This window comes from Corapipo altera, unplaced genomic scaffold (assembly GCF_003945725.1).
Source record: "Corapipo altera isolate COAL_440 unplaced genomic scaffold, ASM394572v1 0, whole genome shotgun sequence".
NCBI classification, from domain to species: Eukaryota; Metazoa; Chordata; class Aves; order Passeriformes; family Pipridae; genus Corapipo; species Corapipo altera.
Window position 1 is genome coordinate 968,075 of NW_020884872.1, and position 16,997 is coordinate 985,071.

At 48.6% G+C, this 16,997-nt stretch overlaps 1 protein-coding gene across 1 annotated transcript in view; it reads right to left on the bottom strand.

Moving 5' to 3' along the window:
- RUNX1 (runt related transcription factor 1) overlaps positions 1-16,997 on the bottom strand; it is a 183,982-nt gene that overhangs the window by 44,245 nt on the left and 122,740 nt on the right. Inside the window, exon 5 of the mRNA XM_027634564.1 lies at positions 13,230-13,334. Within this exon, the coding sequence (XP_027490365.1) occupies positions 13,230-13,334 (105 nt within the window). The remainder of the gene's footprint in view (positions 1-13,229; positions 13,335-16,997) is intronic.

Here is a 16,997-nt window from a genome sequence, read left to right on the forward strand (position 1 = left end):
CCTCAGGAAAAAGGCCCTGGAGAGGCTCTGCTCTCCCTTGCTCTGACCGACTATGAGGCCCCAGGCTCTTCCAGCTCTTTCCCTGCTTCCTGATGAACATATGAAAAGCCTCACATCCACCCTGAGGTCCCACAGCCAGAAAAAGCAATCCTGACAACTTTTGGGAGGCAGGAATGTGCTTCCTCCCCCTCCCCAGCTCTGCCGGGAGGTACAAACGAACAGGGATGCACGAGTGCATCTCCACTCAAACCCACAATTATTTTGCTGGCTGTACATCCACCAGAACTTCTGCTGAATCTGACAGATGTTGTGCCCTCTATTCCTGCTGGGGAAGTGCAATTATTCCCCGGGTTCACCCCAGGAATTAGGTCACGGCAGCGAAGGAAAAGTCGCAGAACCGAGCGTTAGGAGTTGGGAGGGAAGAAGTTATTCGTGGAAGTTAAATTAGTCTGCAAAATCACACCCTTTGCTTTCTTTTCCCTTTCCCCCACCTCAGTGTATGCACTTTTAAAATGCTGAGCCCTTGACAAGGTTTGAATGAGTCCCAACTCAAGCATCACGTTGCCAAAAGCCTCTTTTGTTTCTTTATAGTTTGCGTCTTCCCGCATGTACCAACGGCCGGAGGAATCCCCTCCAGCCACGGGCTGAGACGTCACAGTTGGAGATATGTAGGAAAGAGGAGGTGCAGAATGAGGCCCAGCCAGCCATCCAACAGCTCAGGGAGCAACCAAGAAAAATACAGGCACGAAAAAGGCCCCTCTGTGCAAAGAAAAGCTGCAGAAACACGACTGTGGAGCCAGAGAATATCCTGAGTGGGGAAGGACACACAGGGATCATCCAGTCCAACTCCAAACACTCCAACACTCCCCCCTGTCCCTGAGAGTGTTGTCTAAACCCTCCTGGAGCTCTGGAAGCCTTAAGGCCGTGCTCACTGCCCTGGGGAGCCTGGTCAGTGCCCACCACCCTCTGGGGGAAGAACCTTGTGCTGAGATCCACCCTGAGCCTGCCCTGTCCCAGCTCCAGCCCTTCCCTGGGTCCTGTCCCTGGTCCTAGCGACCAGAGGTCGGTGCTCTCTCAGCCTGAGTGGGAAAAGTGAGGGATGAGAGGATTTGTCACCTCAGCAGTGCCCTCAGGGGGATGAAGGAACAGGAAAGTGAGTTGCACAAACATCCCAGCGTTGGAGGTCAAAGAGACAGCTCAGACACAAACATTTCATCATGGATGTCTCCAGGCACTGAAAGGTCTCCATCACTCAGCCTCAAACAGGGTTGAACAAGGGACCTGCAACTTAAAGGTCAGGTCCTGTGGCTCAGTGTTTATGTAAACCAGGGGAATTTGGCAACACAAAAATAAATTTTCTCCCCGTGGGTACAGACCATTCAGACTTTGACGGCTTGGAGCTTTGCTCCTGTCCAAATAGATTGTACAGCCTGCAAGGGCTACACACTTCCCTTGAACTAAAGACCTTTGACCATATCCAGTGACTGGTTTTGCTACACAGGAGTTGAAAAAATACCTATTTTTCCAAAGAAATAAGTTTGGATATTTCAATCTGCGGGTTCCTAAGCGGTCCCTCCTCTGGACTAACGCTCCCATTGTGCCTACACAGGCCTGCAGTTCACTGAGAGCCCATAAAATTTCATGTGGTTCTGCCTGGGCTTTATTTTAGGTTCTCCAGCCCGTTTTTTTTTTTTTTTTTTTCATTTTTGCTTCCCTCATTTTTCCTCTGCAGCTGCGGAGAGATATAGTAAAGCTACTGTGGAGCATTTTGAAAGCAGGGCCTCTGAGAAGTTTCCAAAGTGCACACAAGCAGGTTATTCTTTGGCTTGTTTTCTTTGGCTGGGCCTGAGCGGCGCAGAGTGAGTCAAACAGCATTAACTTTCAAGAGGGAAGTGGTGTGGTCAACCAAAACTGTTTGTGGTGAGATTGCAGAGATACGTGGAGCAGGTAATGAGGAACAGGGTGTAGGTGGGAGAGGCAGACCCAGCCAGACAAACAGAATCCTTAATAATTAAATCAGCACAGTGGCATAATTTTTTTTTTTTTCCTTTATTGTGACACAGCCTGGCTTTTCTGGCCTGGTCAGCCTGGAGAAGATGGCCTGGTGCTTAATGGACTCAAAGGCAGAATAAAGGTCAGGCACTATTAAAATAAAATCTATCAACTTTTTGTTTATGGCTGGTTGAATTCTTTCTCTTGCCTCCTCCCATTTTTACAGGCTGTTCCTTATCTGTTCCATGATTAAAGAAGGCAAGGAAGATGTTTCCATCCTTCCATCTCTTCAGGATGTGTTTAAGTTGTTTGCGAGCACGTTGTGTCCTCGGACAGCAGACAAATCCTGCTCTTATGATTCAGATGCAGAGACAAAATGGTCTTTCACTGAATCATGGAATGGTTTGGGTTGGAAGGGACCTTAAAATAATAAAGTCCCACCCCCTGCCTTGGGCAGGGACATCTTCCACTAGCCCAGGTTGCTCCAACCTGGCCCTGGACACTTCCAGGGATCCAGGGGCAGCCACAGCTTCTCTGCCCAACCCATGCCAGGGCCTCCCCACTCTCACAGCCAGGGATTCCTTCCAATATCCCACCTAACCCTGCCCTCCTTCAGCTTCAGGCCATTGCCCCTTGCCCTGTCACTCCATAACCTTGCCAAAAGCCTCTCTCCAGCCTTTTCCCAGTCTAGGAGATTCCTTCTGGCTGTGTAAAATCCAGACCCTCCAGCTTTAAAACCTCCATTTGTCTCCCATCACTATTGCACATTTGGTGTCATATTTTCAACATCATCTTCTGTTAAAACAATCTCCATGTTCTCCAAGCCCTGTCCAACCCGGCCTTGGACACTTCCAGAGATCCGGGAACAGCCACAGTTTCTCTGGGCAACCTGGGCCAGGGCCTCACCACCCTCACAGCCAAGAATTCCTTCCTAATATCCCACCTAATCTTGTTCTCCTTCAACTTAAGGCCATTCCCTCTCGTCCTGCCCCTCCATGTCCTTGTGAAAAGTCCCTCTCCACCCTTCTTGGAGCCCCTTCAGGCATTGGAAGGACATAAATCCTCTCCCCTCACACTTTCCACGGAGCTGCCCTGCACTGACACAGCAACAGCCTGACCAAGATTCACCATTAACACTGATAAAAAACTCATTTACTCGTCACAATTCCCACCTGCAGCCAAGAGCAAGAGTACAAAGGGAGATGCAGAGGAAAAATAAAGTCCTTTTTTGCATTGTTCACCATGGAGGGCAGAGGAGGAAGCAAAAAGCCTGCAGGGTTTCCGTGTGGGCCCGGGAGGAGGGAATGCTGCACCTCCCAGTAATCCGGGCCGGGCAAAGCTGGGAGGGACAGCAGGGCAGGTGGATTTTCACTCCTTCCAGTTATATTCCAAAGAAAGGGTTGTTCACTGGAAGTGCTGCACAGCTTCGTCTGGTCTTTCCCTTGGACATGTGGTGTTTTGGGAAACCCCTGAGTGAGGCAACTCCTCAAAACCTTCGGAAAATATCCTGGCAGTGCCAAAACCTTGTTTAGTGACCATCTGACCACTCCATGTGGGGTGAAAGTTTCCCTCTCTCTCTTCTCCAAGCGTTCTGAGGAGCCTGAGGAAGAGGAGACCTCGAGGAAGAGGAGACCCTGAGGAAGAGGAGGCACTGAGGAAGAGGAGACCCTGAGGAAGAGGAGGCACTGAGCAAGGGGAGACTCTGAGGAAGAGGAGAACCTGAGGAAGAGGAGAACCTGAGGAAGAGGAGAACCTGAGCAAGAGGAGGCACTGAGGAAGAGGAAGCACTGAGGAAGAGGAGAACCTGAGGAAGAGGAGACTCTGAGGAAGAGGAGGCATTGAGTAAGAGGAGAACCTGAGGAAGAAGAGACCCTGAGGAAGAGGAGGTTCTGAGGAGGAGGAAGAACTGAGGAAGAGGAGAACCTGAGGAAGAGGAGGCACTGAGGAAGAGGAGAACCTGAGGAAGAGGAGAACCTGAGGAAGAGGAAGCACTGAGGAAGAGGAGAACCTGAGGAAGAGGAGGCCCTGAGAAAGAGGAAGCACTGAGGAAGAGGAGAACCTGAGGAAGAGGAGGCCCTGAGAAAGAGGAAGCACTGAGGAAGAGGAGAACCTGAGCAAGAGGAGGCCCTGAGGAAGAGGAGAACCTGAGGAAGAGGAGGCACTGAGGAAAAGGAGACCCTCTCTCCCAACTCCTGTGGAGAACAGGGCGAAGCAATCAGGTCACAGAGCTTGGGTACCCTCCAGAACATCCCTGAAGGAAAATTTGTCATCTGCCCGGAAGGAAAGTGGGATTGATGCTCCAACATCTCCAATTTGTTAGGAAACTTCCTTCTAGGAAGGCTAAAGGCAATATGACAGCCCTAAAACCACTCTAGGGTTCCAACTCCAAGCCTGCCCAGCTGAAGCAAAGCCCCAGCAGCTGCCTCAACCCTTTTGTTCACTCCCAGTTTCCTATTTCTGTGGAAAATGCTCCCTCCAAAAAGATCTTGGTCTTGTTCACTGATTTAACAGCTCCAAATCTTGGGAAGGGAAGAGTAGCCAACAGGAGAAAGTCAGACCTAAGGACTGCTTAGGAAAGGCCTTCAGAAATAATGTACATTCACCTCATTCTGCTTTTGCCACAATTCCAGAGCATTCACCCAGTGATTCCAGCAGAGCTGGAGGAGGGTCACCAAGATGATTTGAGGGCTGGAGCAGCTCTGCTGGGAGGAAAGGCTGGGAGAGCTGGGATTGTTCAGCCTGGAGAAGAGAAGCTTTGGGGGGAACTGACTGTGGCCTTACAGGGCCTGAAGGAGCTCCAGGAAAGATGGAGAGAGACTATTTCCAAGGGATGGAGGGACAGGACAAGGGGGAATGGTTTCAAACTGCCAGAGGGCAGGGTTAGATGGGATATTGGGATTTATATATTAGGAAGAAATTCCTCCTTGTGAGGGTGGGGAGGCCCTGGTACAGGTTGGCCAGAGAAGCTGTGGCTGCCCCTGGATCCCTGGAAGTGTCCAAGGCCAGGTTGGATGGGGTTTGGAGCAACCTGGGCTGGTGGAAGGTGTCCTTGCCCATGGCAGGGAGATGGAATGAGCTGTTCTTTAAGGTCCCTTCCCACCCAAACCATTCCATGATTCAATGATTCCATGAGGCTTTGTATCCTTTGAAGATCCCATCATGCAAATTTAGGTAAACACTCGCAAATATTCACCACAGCCTTTGTAACTATTCAACCACCAGGCAATAAAATAATGAGTATTAAGTGTAAATGAAAAGCAAAAAAAAAAAAGAGGATTGAAAATAACTACCTGCCTGCCCTCAATTTTAAATCACACTAATTCAAGAGGGGTGAAAAAAAAACTATGTCAGATGAAGTGACTCAAAAAAGGAGTTGAAATAATTTCTATAGGACTGGGCCAGTTTTAACATCATTCCTAACCCACACGGCAACAGCTCTGGTTTTCTGTATCCCTGCTTTCTGTGAGGAAGGAGCTTGTCCTGTCAACACTTCTGCGTATCTTTAAAATGACAGCCAAATAACTCAGCAAGAGAATCCATCTGAGCTGCCACACTCCCAGAAAAAGCAGTGTTGTCACAGGATTTCCTGTTCCACGCATTTGATGATTTTACTGAACCAAAATAAATGACAAATTCCCTGCTCACATCACCCAGCGTCGACTGACTCAGCAGTGAGGCTGATAAATGCCAGGGAAATTAATCCTTTTCCGTCTTTTCCATGTGGAAAAGCAGCGTCTGCACCACGAAACCTCAAGGATTGAAAACCCACTGAGGTTCTAGGTGTGAAAGAGGATAAAAAGGATTCCCACCAACACTGCTCTGCCAGGGAGTGCCAGGCATTCATAGAAATTTTATAATCCTTTGCACTGCCAGTTAAAGTCCATAAAGTCCTTCCAGTGCATCCAGGGGCTCCAAGAGAGCTGGAGAGGGATTTTCACAAGGACAGGAAGTGACAGGAGAAGGGGGAATGGCCTTAAGATGAAGGAGGGCAGGGTTAGGTGGGATATTAGGAAGGAAATCTTCCCTGTGAGGGAGGGGAGGCCCTGGCACAGGTTGCCCAGAGAGGTTCTGGATTCCTCCAGTCCTGGAAGTCTTTCTGCTCCACCCAACGTGGCCCTGGACACTTCCAGGGATGGGGAATCCACAATAATAAACTGCTTTACTTCGTTTGATTGGATTCAATTTCTCTTTTTTTCACCCCTGGGTGGACACACACACACACACACAGAGAAAGGAAACCAAGAGCAATCCGCACCTGCCTGTGCCCATTTGGAGCCAGCAACACTTCAATTCACATCCTGGGGATTTGGGGAGTGATCACAGAACCCCACAATCATCAGGGTTGGAGGATACCTTCAGAGTCACCCAGTGCCACCCTCACCCAGCACCACCACAATCACCCCTAATCCATGTCCCCAAGGGTCACATCCAGACACCTCTGGGACACTCCCAGACACAGGGACTCCACCACCTCCCTGGGACACTTATTCCAAGGCCTGACCACTCCTGCAGGGAAAGATTGTTTGTAATCTCTCATCTGAACCTGCCCTGGTGCAGTTTGAGGCCATTTCCTCTCATACTTCCAACCCTCCTGTCAGGGAGTTGGGGAGAGCAATGAGGTCCCCCCTGAGCCTCCTCTTCTCCAGAAAAAATCCCCCCAGCTCCCTCAGCTGCTCCTCACAGGACATGTTCTCCAGACCCTTCCCCAGCTCCATTCCCTTCTCTGGACACAAAATATTTTGTAAAACACGTGATGTTTTGTAAACCCCCCCAGCCAGCTTGTGCTTGCACAGAACTCTTCCACGGGCCAACCACGAATGTCCCCAGAGTGCCCCCATCACTGAAGGACAAGTCCACCCCATCAGTGGACACAAACACAGAGCCACAGCCCCAGCAGTGCACAAGCACCAGCTTTCCTTGCAGCCCATCCCTTTTTTTTTCCTGTCTGGGCAGAGTCTATTTAGGTTGGAAGCTCCTGGAGGCAACTGCCTTAGTCAAGATTTTGTGAAAGTTGGATTGTGAGACAGGGAGGGAGGAAACACTGGGAAAGGCAGAAAAAGGCTCAGTTGCTTTTCTCAGCTGTAAGCACCACCTTTTCCTTTACATGTTTTCATAGAGTCATGGAATCATGGAATGGTTTGGGTTGGGAGGGACCTTAAAGGTCATCCAGTGCCACCAGGGACACCTTCCACTAGCCCAGCTTGCTCCAAGCCCTGTCCAACCTGGTCTTGGACACTTCCAGGGATCCAGGGGCAGCCACAGCTTCTCTGGGCAACCTGTGCCAGGGCCTCTCCACCCTCACAGGAAAGAATTTCTTCCTAAGGTCTAATATAAGCTTTTACGGTGGGGCTCTTCCAATCACATGGTGGTTCACTCTGTTAGGGTTTCCAAGCTTTTAGCTGGTACCTGTCACTCTCAGTTCCCAACACATGGAGGCACTTGCAGCAGAAAGAAAGCAAGAAATGAAGGCATTTTTTTTTATTTCACCTGGCTGGAATGAACAGGATTTTCTGAGAACAGTTTGGCTTTTATAGTTATTATATTAGGAAAAGGTTCTAAAGGTGCCAGAGGGTGGTGGGCACTGACCAGGCTCCCCAGGGCAGTGGGCACAGCCCCAAGGCTGCCAGAGCTCCAGGAGTGTTTGGACAACGCTCTGAGGGACAGGGGGGAGTGTTGGGGTGTCCTGGATACCTTTGGATGATCCCTGTGGGGATATTCTGTGATTCCCTCGTTTTCCTTGCACAAAAGGCTGGAGGTGGAAGTGGTGAAACCTCAGAGGAATCCTGAGGCAACCCCTGCCTGATCTGTGCAGGAAGAGCCTTCCCTGTTTCTGCCATGGGATGGGGGATTCCAGCCTGTCTTGGGCTCTGCTGACTCCTCCTAGAAGCTGCTCTGGGAGTGGAAATCTGTGGGCAAAGCTTGGACAGGACAGGGGAAAGGATCAGCAGAGCTGGTGCCCTGAACACCACCAGCCCTTGGGGACTCCCTAAAAACCACCCCAGGCAGGACAAGGGGCCATTTGGAGATTTCCTTCCCAACATCCACAGGCCACGGGCTTTCCTGGAACCTCCCAGGTGAGACAGAATCACTCCACATCAAGGTCTGGGGGTGTCCTTAACTCTCCTTGACTTGCCCCTGTGTCCCTCCCTGGCTTTGCCAGGAGGCAAAAGGAAATTTTCCTTCCCAAAAAGTCTCTTCTTGGACCAGCTTTTTAAGCTCCTTCTCAAATCCTGCTCAGCAATATATTCCTCTCTCCCTCTCTCTCTTTGCTCCTGCCCTTTGATATAAGGATGTCAAAAACCTCTTTGGGAAAACTACATATCCAGCAGGGGATAATCACATTTAATGCCCAGCTTAACCTTGGGCCGGGGCTAAATCCATGTAGCCTTTTCCTTTTTGCCTCACTCTCAGGCACCTGGTCCATTAGTGAATTTTTCAGAGCTATGTAGGTTAAAACAATTCAATGAGGAAAACAGAGGGAAGCAGTCAAAAGAAGAAAAAAACCTAATTTTTCAGCAGACGCACACGGTGGGTCAAATGGCCTGAGGGAAATATTTAATTTAAGAGTCATACTATTCTTACCAAGTTTCCTAACCAAAAGTATTTTCATCAGGAGCACTACTCTTGATCTGGTTACTGCTAATGATTTTCCCCATGGACTTAGCTCATAAAAACATAAATTGCTTTATGAATCATAGAAATCATAGAAGTTGGAGAAGAAAACGATGGCTTAGGTCATCTTGCCCTTCTCCCTGACAGTGCAGTCTGATTTCTTTGCACAAAAAAACCCCCATTTTGAAAATAAGCATTTATTCAGAAGTGGAGAATAGAAATTCTAAGTTCAAAAGAGATTTAAAAAAAAGTATGTAGTGAAAGCAGGGGAGGAAGAGCCAGATTCTTAAGTATCTTGGGTCTCTTGATGAGCTGTGACAATTTGATGGGAAGTATTGTCTGGACAGGCACAGGCAGAAATTCAATCATTCAGGTTGGAAGAGGCTTTCAGGATCATCCAGTGCCACCCTCACCCAGCACCACCAGGATCACCCCTGATCCACGTCCCCAAGGGCCACATCCAGACACCTCCAGAGGCAGGGATTCCACCACCTCCCTGGGACACTTATTCCAAGGCCTGACCACTCCTGCAGGGAAAAATTGTTTCTAATCTCCAACCTGAACCTGCCCTGGCCTGTCACCTTCCAGCATTTTCCACAGAGAACACAGACACTCACTGGAACCCTCAGAGAAAGCCAGTAAATAAAACACCTGCTGGTGTTGGTTTTGGACTTCAGCATGACTTTCCCTAGATGTCTGTAAGACACCAGCATCTCATTTTGTTCCCATGACTCCCCCAAATCTCTTGGGAGTCAGGACATCTTAGAAGATACCTCTTGGTCTTTCTGTAATTCCTTCAGCTCCAGTGATTCTGTAATTCCTTCCGTGAGTGACTCCTGGCTCTGTGAGCATTCCCAGATATCCATTACTGAAACTAGAAACTCTCTAATCCAGCAGTTTCGTTTTGATTCTGGTCTCAACACAAGCACAAGCAGATCAATCAATACCATTTTCAGTCCCTTCAGCACCCAGCATGGTTTGACACATCTCACCACGACAGGAGGCCACGTGGGAATCAGGACAATCCACATCTCCCTCAAATATAGGGAGAGAAGAGACACTGGACTGGTTACAGCTGCCACTGGGATTTGGAAACCCTTGGTGAGAAGTCAAACCCAAAGACTTTGAAGCCCACGTGAAAATTAATATAATAATAATAATAATAATGTAATATCACAATTTGACAGGCTGAGGAAGCTGGGATTGCTCAGCTTGGAGAAGAAAAGGCTCTGGTGAGACCTAAGAGCCCCTTCCTGTGCCTGAAGGGGTTATAAAAAGGAGGGAGAGGGATTTTAATGCAGGCAGAGAGTGACAGGACAAGGGGGAATGGTTTTTAACTAACAGGGGGCAGGGTTAAATTAGAGATTAGGAAGAAATTCTTTGCTCAGAGGGTGGTGAGGCCCTGGCACAAAGATTGCCTGGGCAGATGATTTCCTGAGGCAAATCCAAGCTGCAGAAATGGGTTGGGTTTGGGGGAAAAGGGGGGACAGTGGCACCCACTGCTCTGCAAGAAGGTCCAGAAGCAGATGCCATGAAAATGCCATTTTTGGAGCTGGAGATGCTACTTCTGTGACTAAATCCAGTTGGAGTCAGGGAATGTCCTCATAGACCCCCTTGCAGTCAGTCCCTTTGGAAAGGCTGGGAGAGCTGGGATTGTTCAGCCTGGAGAAGAGAAGCTTTGGGGTGACCTGATTGTGGCCTTGCAGGGCCTGAAGGAGCTCCAGGAAAGATGGAGAGAGACTATTTCCAAGGAATGAGGAGACAGGATAAGGAGGGATGGCTTCAAACTGCCAGAGGGCAGGGATAGATGGGATATTGGGAAGGAATTCCTGGCTGGGAGGGTGGGGAGGGTCTAGAATTCCCAAAGAAGCTGTGGCTGCCCCTGGATCCCTGGAAGTGTCCAAGACCAGGTTGGATAAACTTGGAGCAACCTGGTCTAGTGGAAGGTGTCCCTTCCCATGGCAGGGAGATGGAATGAGCTGTTCTTTAAGGTCCCTTCCAACCCAAGCCATTCCATGATCCCGTGATCCCATCAGCCCTCTGTGCTGCGTCAGGAATGACTCAGCAATAAAGGAGCTGTGCATTCCTGCAGGGGGGGGTTCCCACAGGGACCTTTCCTGATGACAGGCAGAAAACCTCCTCCCCCCTGCAGCTGATTTGCTTCCAACATCCTAAATTAATGACCAGGAAGCTTTTGCACACATTTGGGTCGGGAAGACACGTATGTTCCCTCTGCCCGTAGCATATCTCCACTTCCTTTTTAAAATGTAGAATCTTATTAAATATTAACTATTACACCAACTGAAGAATTGATTTAGAGCAGAAGCCGTGCCTGCAGGATGAGTTTGTCTCTTACCCTTCCAGCAGATGTATATTCAAAGAACTAAAGTTTATTTTGTTGTCTGCAAACCCTGAGCATGCCCAGGTCGTTGCATACACAAATCTGTCACTTGCATATACAAATATCCTTTTAATGTGCACAGCTGCCTGGTTCACTGGGGAGATTTTTTCAGGGACAATTCAACAAAAAAACCCCAAAACAACAACAAAAACAAAACAACAAACCAAACTAAATAAAAAGCTTTACCCTGCCAGCAGTTTTTGTTTGAAAGTCTGTCCTCAAGTCCAAAAAACACGGGTCAGATTTTTCCACTAAACACATGCAGCATCCTGGTGCAACTCAGGCAAATGAAGGCTTGAGAAGAAAATATGAGTTTTCTAAGCTATTTTAGTTGCAGTTTCTTTTCTAGAGAAGCAGCCCCGAGCTGTGGGTCTCATTCTCTAGTGGGTGTTTGAGTCCTGCTGTTCTGTCCTTCTGGGACAATTCCCACTTAAGCAACAGCCAGAACTTCTGCCAAAGGTGCAGGAGGAGTGCAGGACACCAACCACAAACCACAATTTACATTTTGATAAAAGTATGAAAATGCCCCATTTGGGTTTGTGGCTGAGGCCAACAAATGCCTCTGGTAACAGGCACAAGCTCTGGAATTCCCAGCCCAGCAAGGACATGGAGCTGCTGCAGAGAGTCCAGAGCAGGCCCCAAGAGGATCCCAGGGCTGGAGCAGCTCTGCTGGGAGGAAAGGCTGGGAGAGCTGGGATTGTTCAGCCTGGAGAGGAGAAGCTTTGGGGAGAACTGATTGTGGCCTTGCAGGACTTGAAGGGGCTCCAGGAAAGATGGAGAGAGACTATTTCCAAGGGCTGGAGGGACAGGATAAGAGGGAATGACTTCCCACTGACAGAGGGCAGGGTTAGATGGGATATTGGGAAGGAATTCCTCCCTGTGAGAGTTGTGAGGGGCTGGGAGAGAGAGAATTCCCAGAGCTGTGGCTGCCCCTGGATCCCTGGAAGTATCCAAGGTCAGGTTGGATGGGGTTTGGAGCAATCTGGGATGATCTTTCAGATCCCTTCCAACCCAAACCAGCCTGGAATTGAGCGTTCTCTCCCTGTACATCTGCTCCACCCTCCCTTCACCCCCCAGACACAACTCCCTGCCCTCACCACCTGAACAAAACAACCACCTGTGGGGAGGGTTTGGGTAATTCCCCAGGGATATCAAACCCTTCATCTCCTCCTTGTGCTTCATTCTTTCGAAAAAAAAAGAGGAGAAGGAGAAGAGGGAAGGTTGGCTGGCTGAGCAAACAGCTTCTCCTGAGCTCTGCCACAGTGTGAGGCACAGGGAACTCAGGAAGGACATTGAGGGGCTGGAGCAGGTCCAGAGGAGAGCAACAAGGCTGGGGAAGGGACTGGAGCACAAGTGCTGTGAGGAGAGGCTGAGGGAGCTGGGGGGGCTCAGCCTGGAGAAGAGGAGGCTCAGGGGAGACCTCCTCACTCTCTACAACTCCCTGACAAGAGGGGGGAGCCAGGGGGGGGTTGGTCTCTTTTCCCAGGCAACCATCAGCAAGACAAGAGGGCTGGGTCTTCAGCTGTGCCAGGGGAGGTTTAAGTTGGATATTAGAAAGAATTTCTTTGCAGAGAGGGTGCTCAGCCATTGGAATGGGCTGCCCAGGGAAGTGGTGGATTCTCCATCCCTGGAGGTGATTAAGGACAGACTGGATGTGGCATCAGTGCCATGGGCTGGGAACCACAGCGGGGTTGGATCCAGGGTTGGACTTGATGATCTCAGAGGTCCCTTCCAACCCAGCTGATTCTGTGATTCTGTGATTCTATGAACTCCATGAGGCAACAACCTCATGTCCTGTCTCAGGTACTTATTTATGTTTGCAGGGTGGCTGAGCTTGAAGGCTTGGATCAATGACATATTGGTTTCCAATGCTTTAAGATCCTCTTAACATCTGAAAGGGAAGACTAGCAAGAAATGATGTGTCAGGGATCCTCTACCCACCTTTTCCCAGCATCCTTTCTCTCAGCTCTTGTCTAGGAGCCAAATCAACCCTGGGGAGGTGCTTCAGAAAAATGCAAGTCATGGCCTGGACCAGCTGGACACCAAATAATCATAAACCAGATAATCATCCCTTTGGGAAGGGATGATTAAAGCCATTCTAAGGACAGCCATGGCTTCAGACATTCCCCCTGCTCCACGTGCACTGGATAATGCTGGATTTCACCAAGCCCTGCCCTGATCCACCACCTTATCCCTCTGGAAATGCCATCCTGAGCTCACTTACTTCTGGGTTCCCGAGGTCCATCCACTGTTATCTTGATGGCTCTGTGGTATGTGGCTACTTGGGGGGGGTTGGTGAACACCGTGATTGTCAACGTGAAGCTTTTCCCTGCAACAGAAAAAAAAAATAAACAACAAAAAAAAAGATGTTACTGAGAAAAGAGAAACTCATTCCTGGCAACACTCACTCAAACACCCTGAATGGCACTGAAACATTTCAGCTGAACATAAAGCTGTGCCCAGAGAGTGGGGTGTATAATCCTGGTGCTGGATTCGTTCCCCTCTGTGGCAACTGCTCAAAGCTTTCAGGGGAAAGGAATTAATTTGTATTTAAATGATCTACGCTCTGTTTGTATATATAAAAAAAGGAGGTTACCCCTCACAGTTGGAGTTTATCTGATATGCATGACTGCTGGGATGTTATCTGTGCTTTCTGAAGGGTGGTAGTTCAGGGAGGCTCAGAAATCGTGGCTGACTCTTCCAGAACCGCCACGGGAATCTGGAGCAGCAGCACTTGTGAAAATTAAAGAGAACTGGGTGCTCAGATTGTAAAATCCCACACTTTGTGGTCGAGGCCACCAGGAGATCAACTCCATATTGTGACCCAGAACCCTTTAAAAATCATCTGCTGCTGCCATGCCAAGAAACAAGGGAATGGAAAAAAATAATAATAATAAAAAAAATCTCTGCAGCTCATCCACAGAGAATTAAAACAATTTATGAGGACACAGCAGAGCATAATGCTCAGTTTCTCTATTATTCAGCAAGAAAACCATGAAGGCTTCTTCCAAATTATTATGTGCATGGCATAGATCTGAGTTGGGGAAAGTGGATTTACTTCTGGCTTTTTTTAAATATCAAAAGTAACCTCCTGCATCTTTGATCAGCCCTGATCTCTGCATTCATGACAGCCTTGGCATGGGCAGCAGTGCAAACATTGCCTGTCAGCAGGTTCAGCACAGTTCTCTCAGCATCACAGAGGACTCAGAGGCTGCCAGAAATCATTGGTATCAGCAGGAGACATCAGGGGACATCACCCCAAGTTAGATAACCAGGAACTGCTGTAAGAAAATTGAGGTTGCACATTGAGATCTGCCTCCTTCATTTTACCACCTGGCTCCAGCCCTCCTGAGTGCTGAGTTAGTTCCTTTCCAAACCTTCCTATTTTTATTTATTTATTTATTTATGCTCCATTTAGCTCTATAAATAAGGATAAATTTAAATATTATCCCCCCTCTCCATATGCATTCCCTTGCAATTCAATCCTTCCCCTGATGCAGCTCCTACCCTGGTGCTGATGGGCTGCAGCACACACACACCCAGGGCTGCTGGGAACTGTCCTCAGCACATCCCTGGGAATTTGGGATGGAATTTGGGATGCATTCCCCACACCCCAGGGGTGAGGAGCCGTGGGGAGGTGAAGTGTCTTGGCCGGGATCTTGCAGGAAGCCCGTGGCCAGTGATGTGAATCCATAAATCCCTCTGGAATCCTGAATCACAGCCCCGACAAACCAGAAGCTGGAGCACAAATCCCAGTGTCTTCCCACCTCCATATCCTTGCTAGAAAGCAGTTCTGGGGATGGAAATCATCACTACAGAAGCCCAAATGATTCCAGATCCCTGAATCCCACCCACTCTTGGGTCCTACATCCCCCCTGAGCGAGGATGGCTCTTGACATTTTTAAATACCAATTACAGCTTTACAGCTTGATTAATCTCACCCTGTCAGCACAGCAGATCTCTCTATGAGGCATCAGCAATGAGGTTTGATAAATTTCCCCCAAAAACTTTACCACCCATCCCATTAGACTTTACAAATGTCAGAGAAGCCCCCGTAGATTTCCCTTCTTTCCAAAATCTAATTTCTCTGGGTCCTTATATACAACACTCAGATCACTAAGACTGAAAGAACTTGGAAAATATACTTTATTCTCTTTACTAATCTGCAGTATTTCCATCTTGCTTCCAGTTTGGGTTGGTTTGTTTTTGTTTTTTTTTTTCTGACAACTCTGCTAAAACACGTAGTGAATTTATTTCTTTAGGAGGCTCTCGAGATGTTTCTATATATAAAATAAATGCAGGAAAAAAACCAAACAACAACAGTGAAATGTGGTAAAATGTGGTCACACTACTAGTCTCCAAGACCAGAATAAAGGAGAAGAGGGAGGTGAAGTAAATTCCAAGATTTTCTGCAGAGCAGAGGATCTCTGAGCCCGTGTGAGGCTGTGACACGAGCTGGCAAGAGCAGGAAGACACTTAACTTACTTCTTGTTGACAGAAGACTATTCATTAACCACATACTGGTTAACCACAGGCCTATATAACCATAAACCTCTGTGTCACTCACCGCTCTTACCAATAATTCTGGCTGGGTGGTTTTTTTTTTCCTCTGGTTGTTCTGTTTCATCTGCATTCGCCTTTATTAAGTGGTTTTATCACTTGTGCATTATTCATCATTTATGGGTCTGGTTGACAAAGGCACGTTTAGATTGGAGGTATTGTCAGGGAAATGTGTGTTTTATGGCTGTACCTGTTTTGGGATGACAGCAGCACCATAAAACTCTCCTCCTTGCTTTTATGTGTTACGATACAACCATAAAACAGACTTTTATTTTCAAATACACTTGCATAATCCACTTACACATGTGTGTGTGCACCTACAAAACTGAGCCAGACAGCCCAAGCGAGGGACTGACCTCTCTGATGGCTGTAAAGAGGGACCAAACACCCCCAAAAAAGTCATTCTGAAACTCTGGCCTTGTTTGGATGCCCCCGACAGCCACGATGAGGATTTTGGTGATGTCCCGGCAGTCGCAGCCAACCAGCATGAGCCAACAGACTTCCTGGGTTAAACATTCCCATAAATCCGTGGAAAACCACTCACGAATGAGCTCAGGTGTGTGATCCACGCCCCAGGAAGCTGTGGGTGTTGCTGTGCCATCCTGGGAGTCTTTGGAAGGGCGAAAGGGCTGTGCCTTGCTGGGGGGGAAAGAGTCACTTCAGCCACTGTTCCCCTCTCTGTGCTATCCTAATATTGGGCACATGGCACCTCATGAGCACAAGGATTAAATTGTCCAGGGGTTGGACCCCTAGGCTCTGCCTTTGGAAACCCTTCCCACAGACATCAAGGCCTCAGAGGTGTGAGGGCAGAGAACAGCACTCACTGCTTTCATCCTGCTCTTCCCTCCCAGCCAGGGTAGGAAAAAGCTGCTTGGTGACGTTTGTTTTTTGCAGGAGCTTTAAGGTGAGAACCCTTCCCCAGAAAAAGTAATGGAAATGGAAACAGGAGCATTCCTGGCCGGGGTACAATGGTGACTTTGGAAATTATCTGGACACTGTTGGTGGGTTTGTCGGATGTCTCCTCAAGAATCACTGCTGATTTGACAGCTGAAATCACAAAATTCCAGAATCACTGAGCTTGGAAAAGACCTCCCAGAGCTTTGAATCCAAGCTGTGCCTGATGCCCACCTTGTCCCCAATGTGGCACTCAGTGCTCTGGGCTGGGGGACAAGGTGGGCATCAGGCACAGGATTGACTCCATGGCCTGGGAGAGCTTTTCCAACCCAAATAATTCTGGGATTCTCTGATATCATCTGCCAGGACCTGCTCAGCAATACTATTCCTGGACCACCAGGAGGTGAAAATCAACCTGATCTGGGAAATGAGCAACCTGGGCCAGTGGAAGGTGTCCCCACCCGTGGCAGGGGGTGGAACTGGATGAGCTTTAAGGTCCCTTCCAACCCAAACCATTCCATGATTCCATGATCAGCCT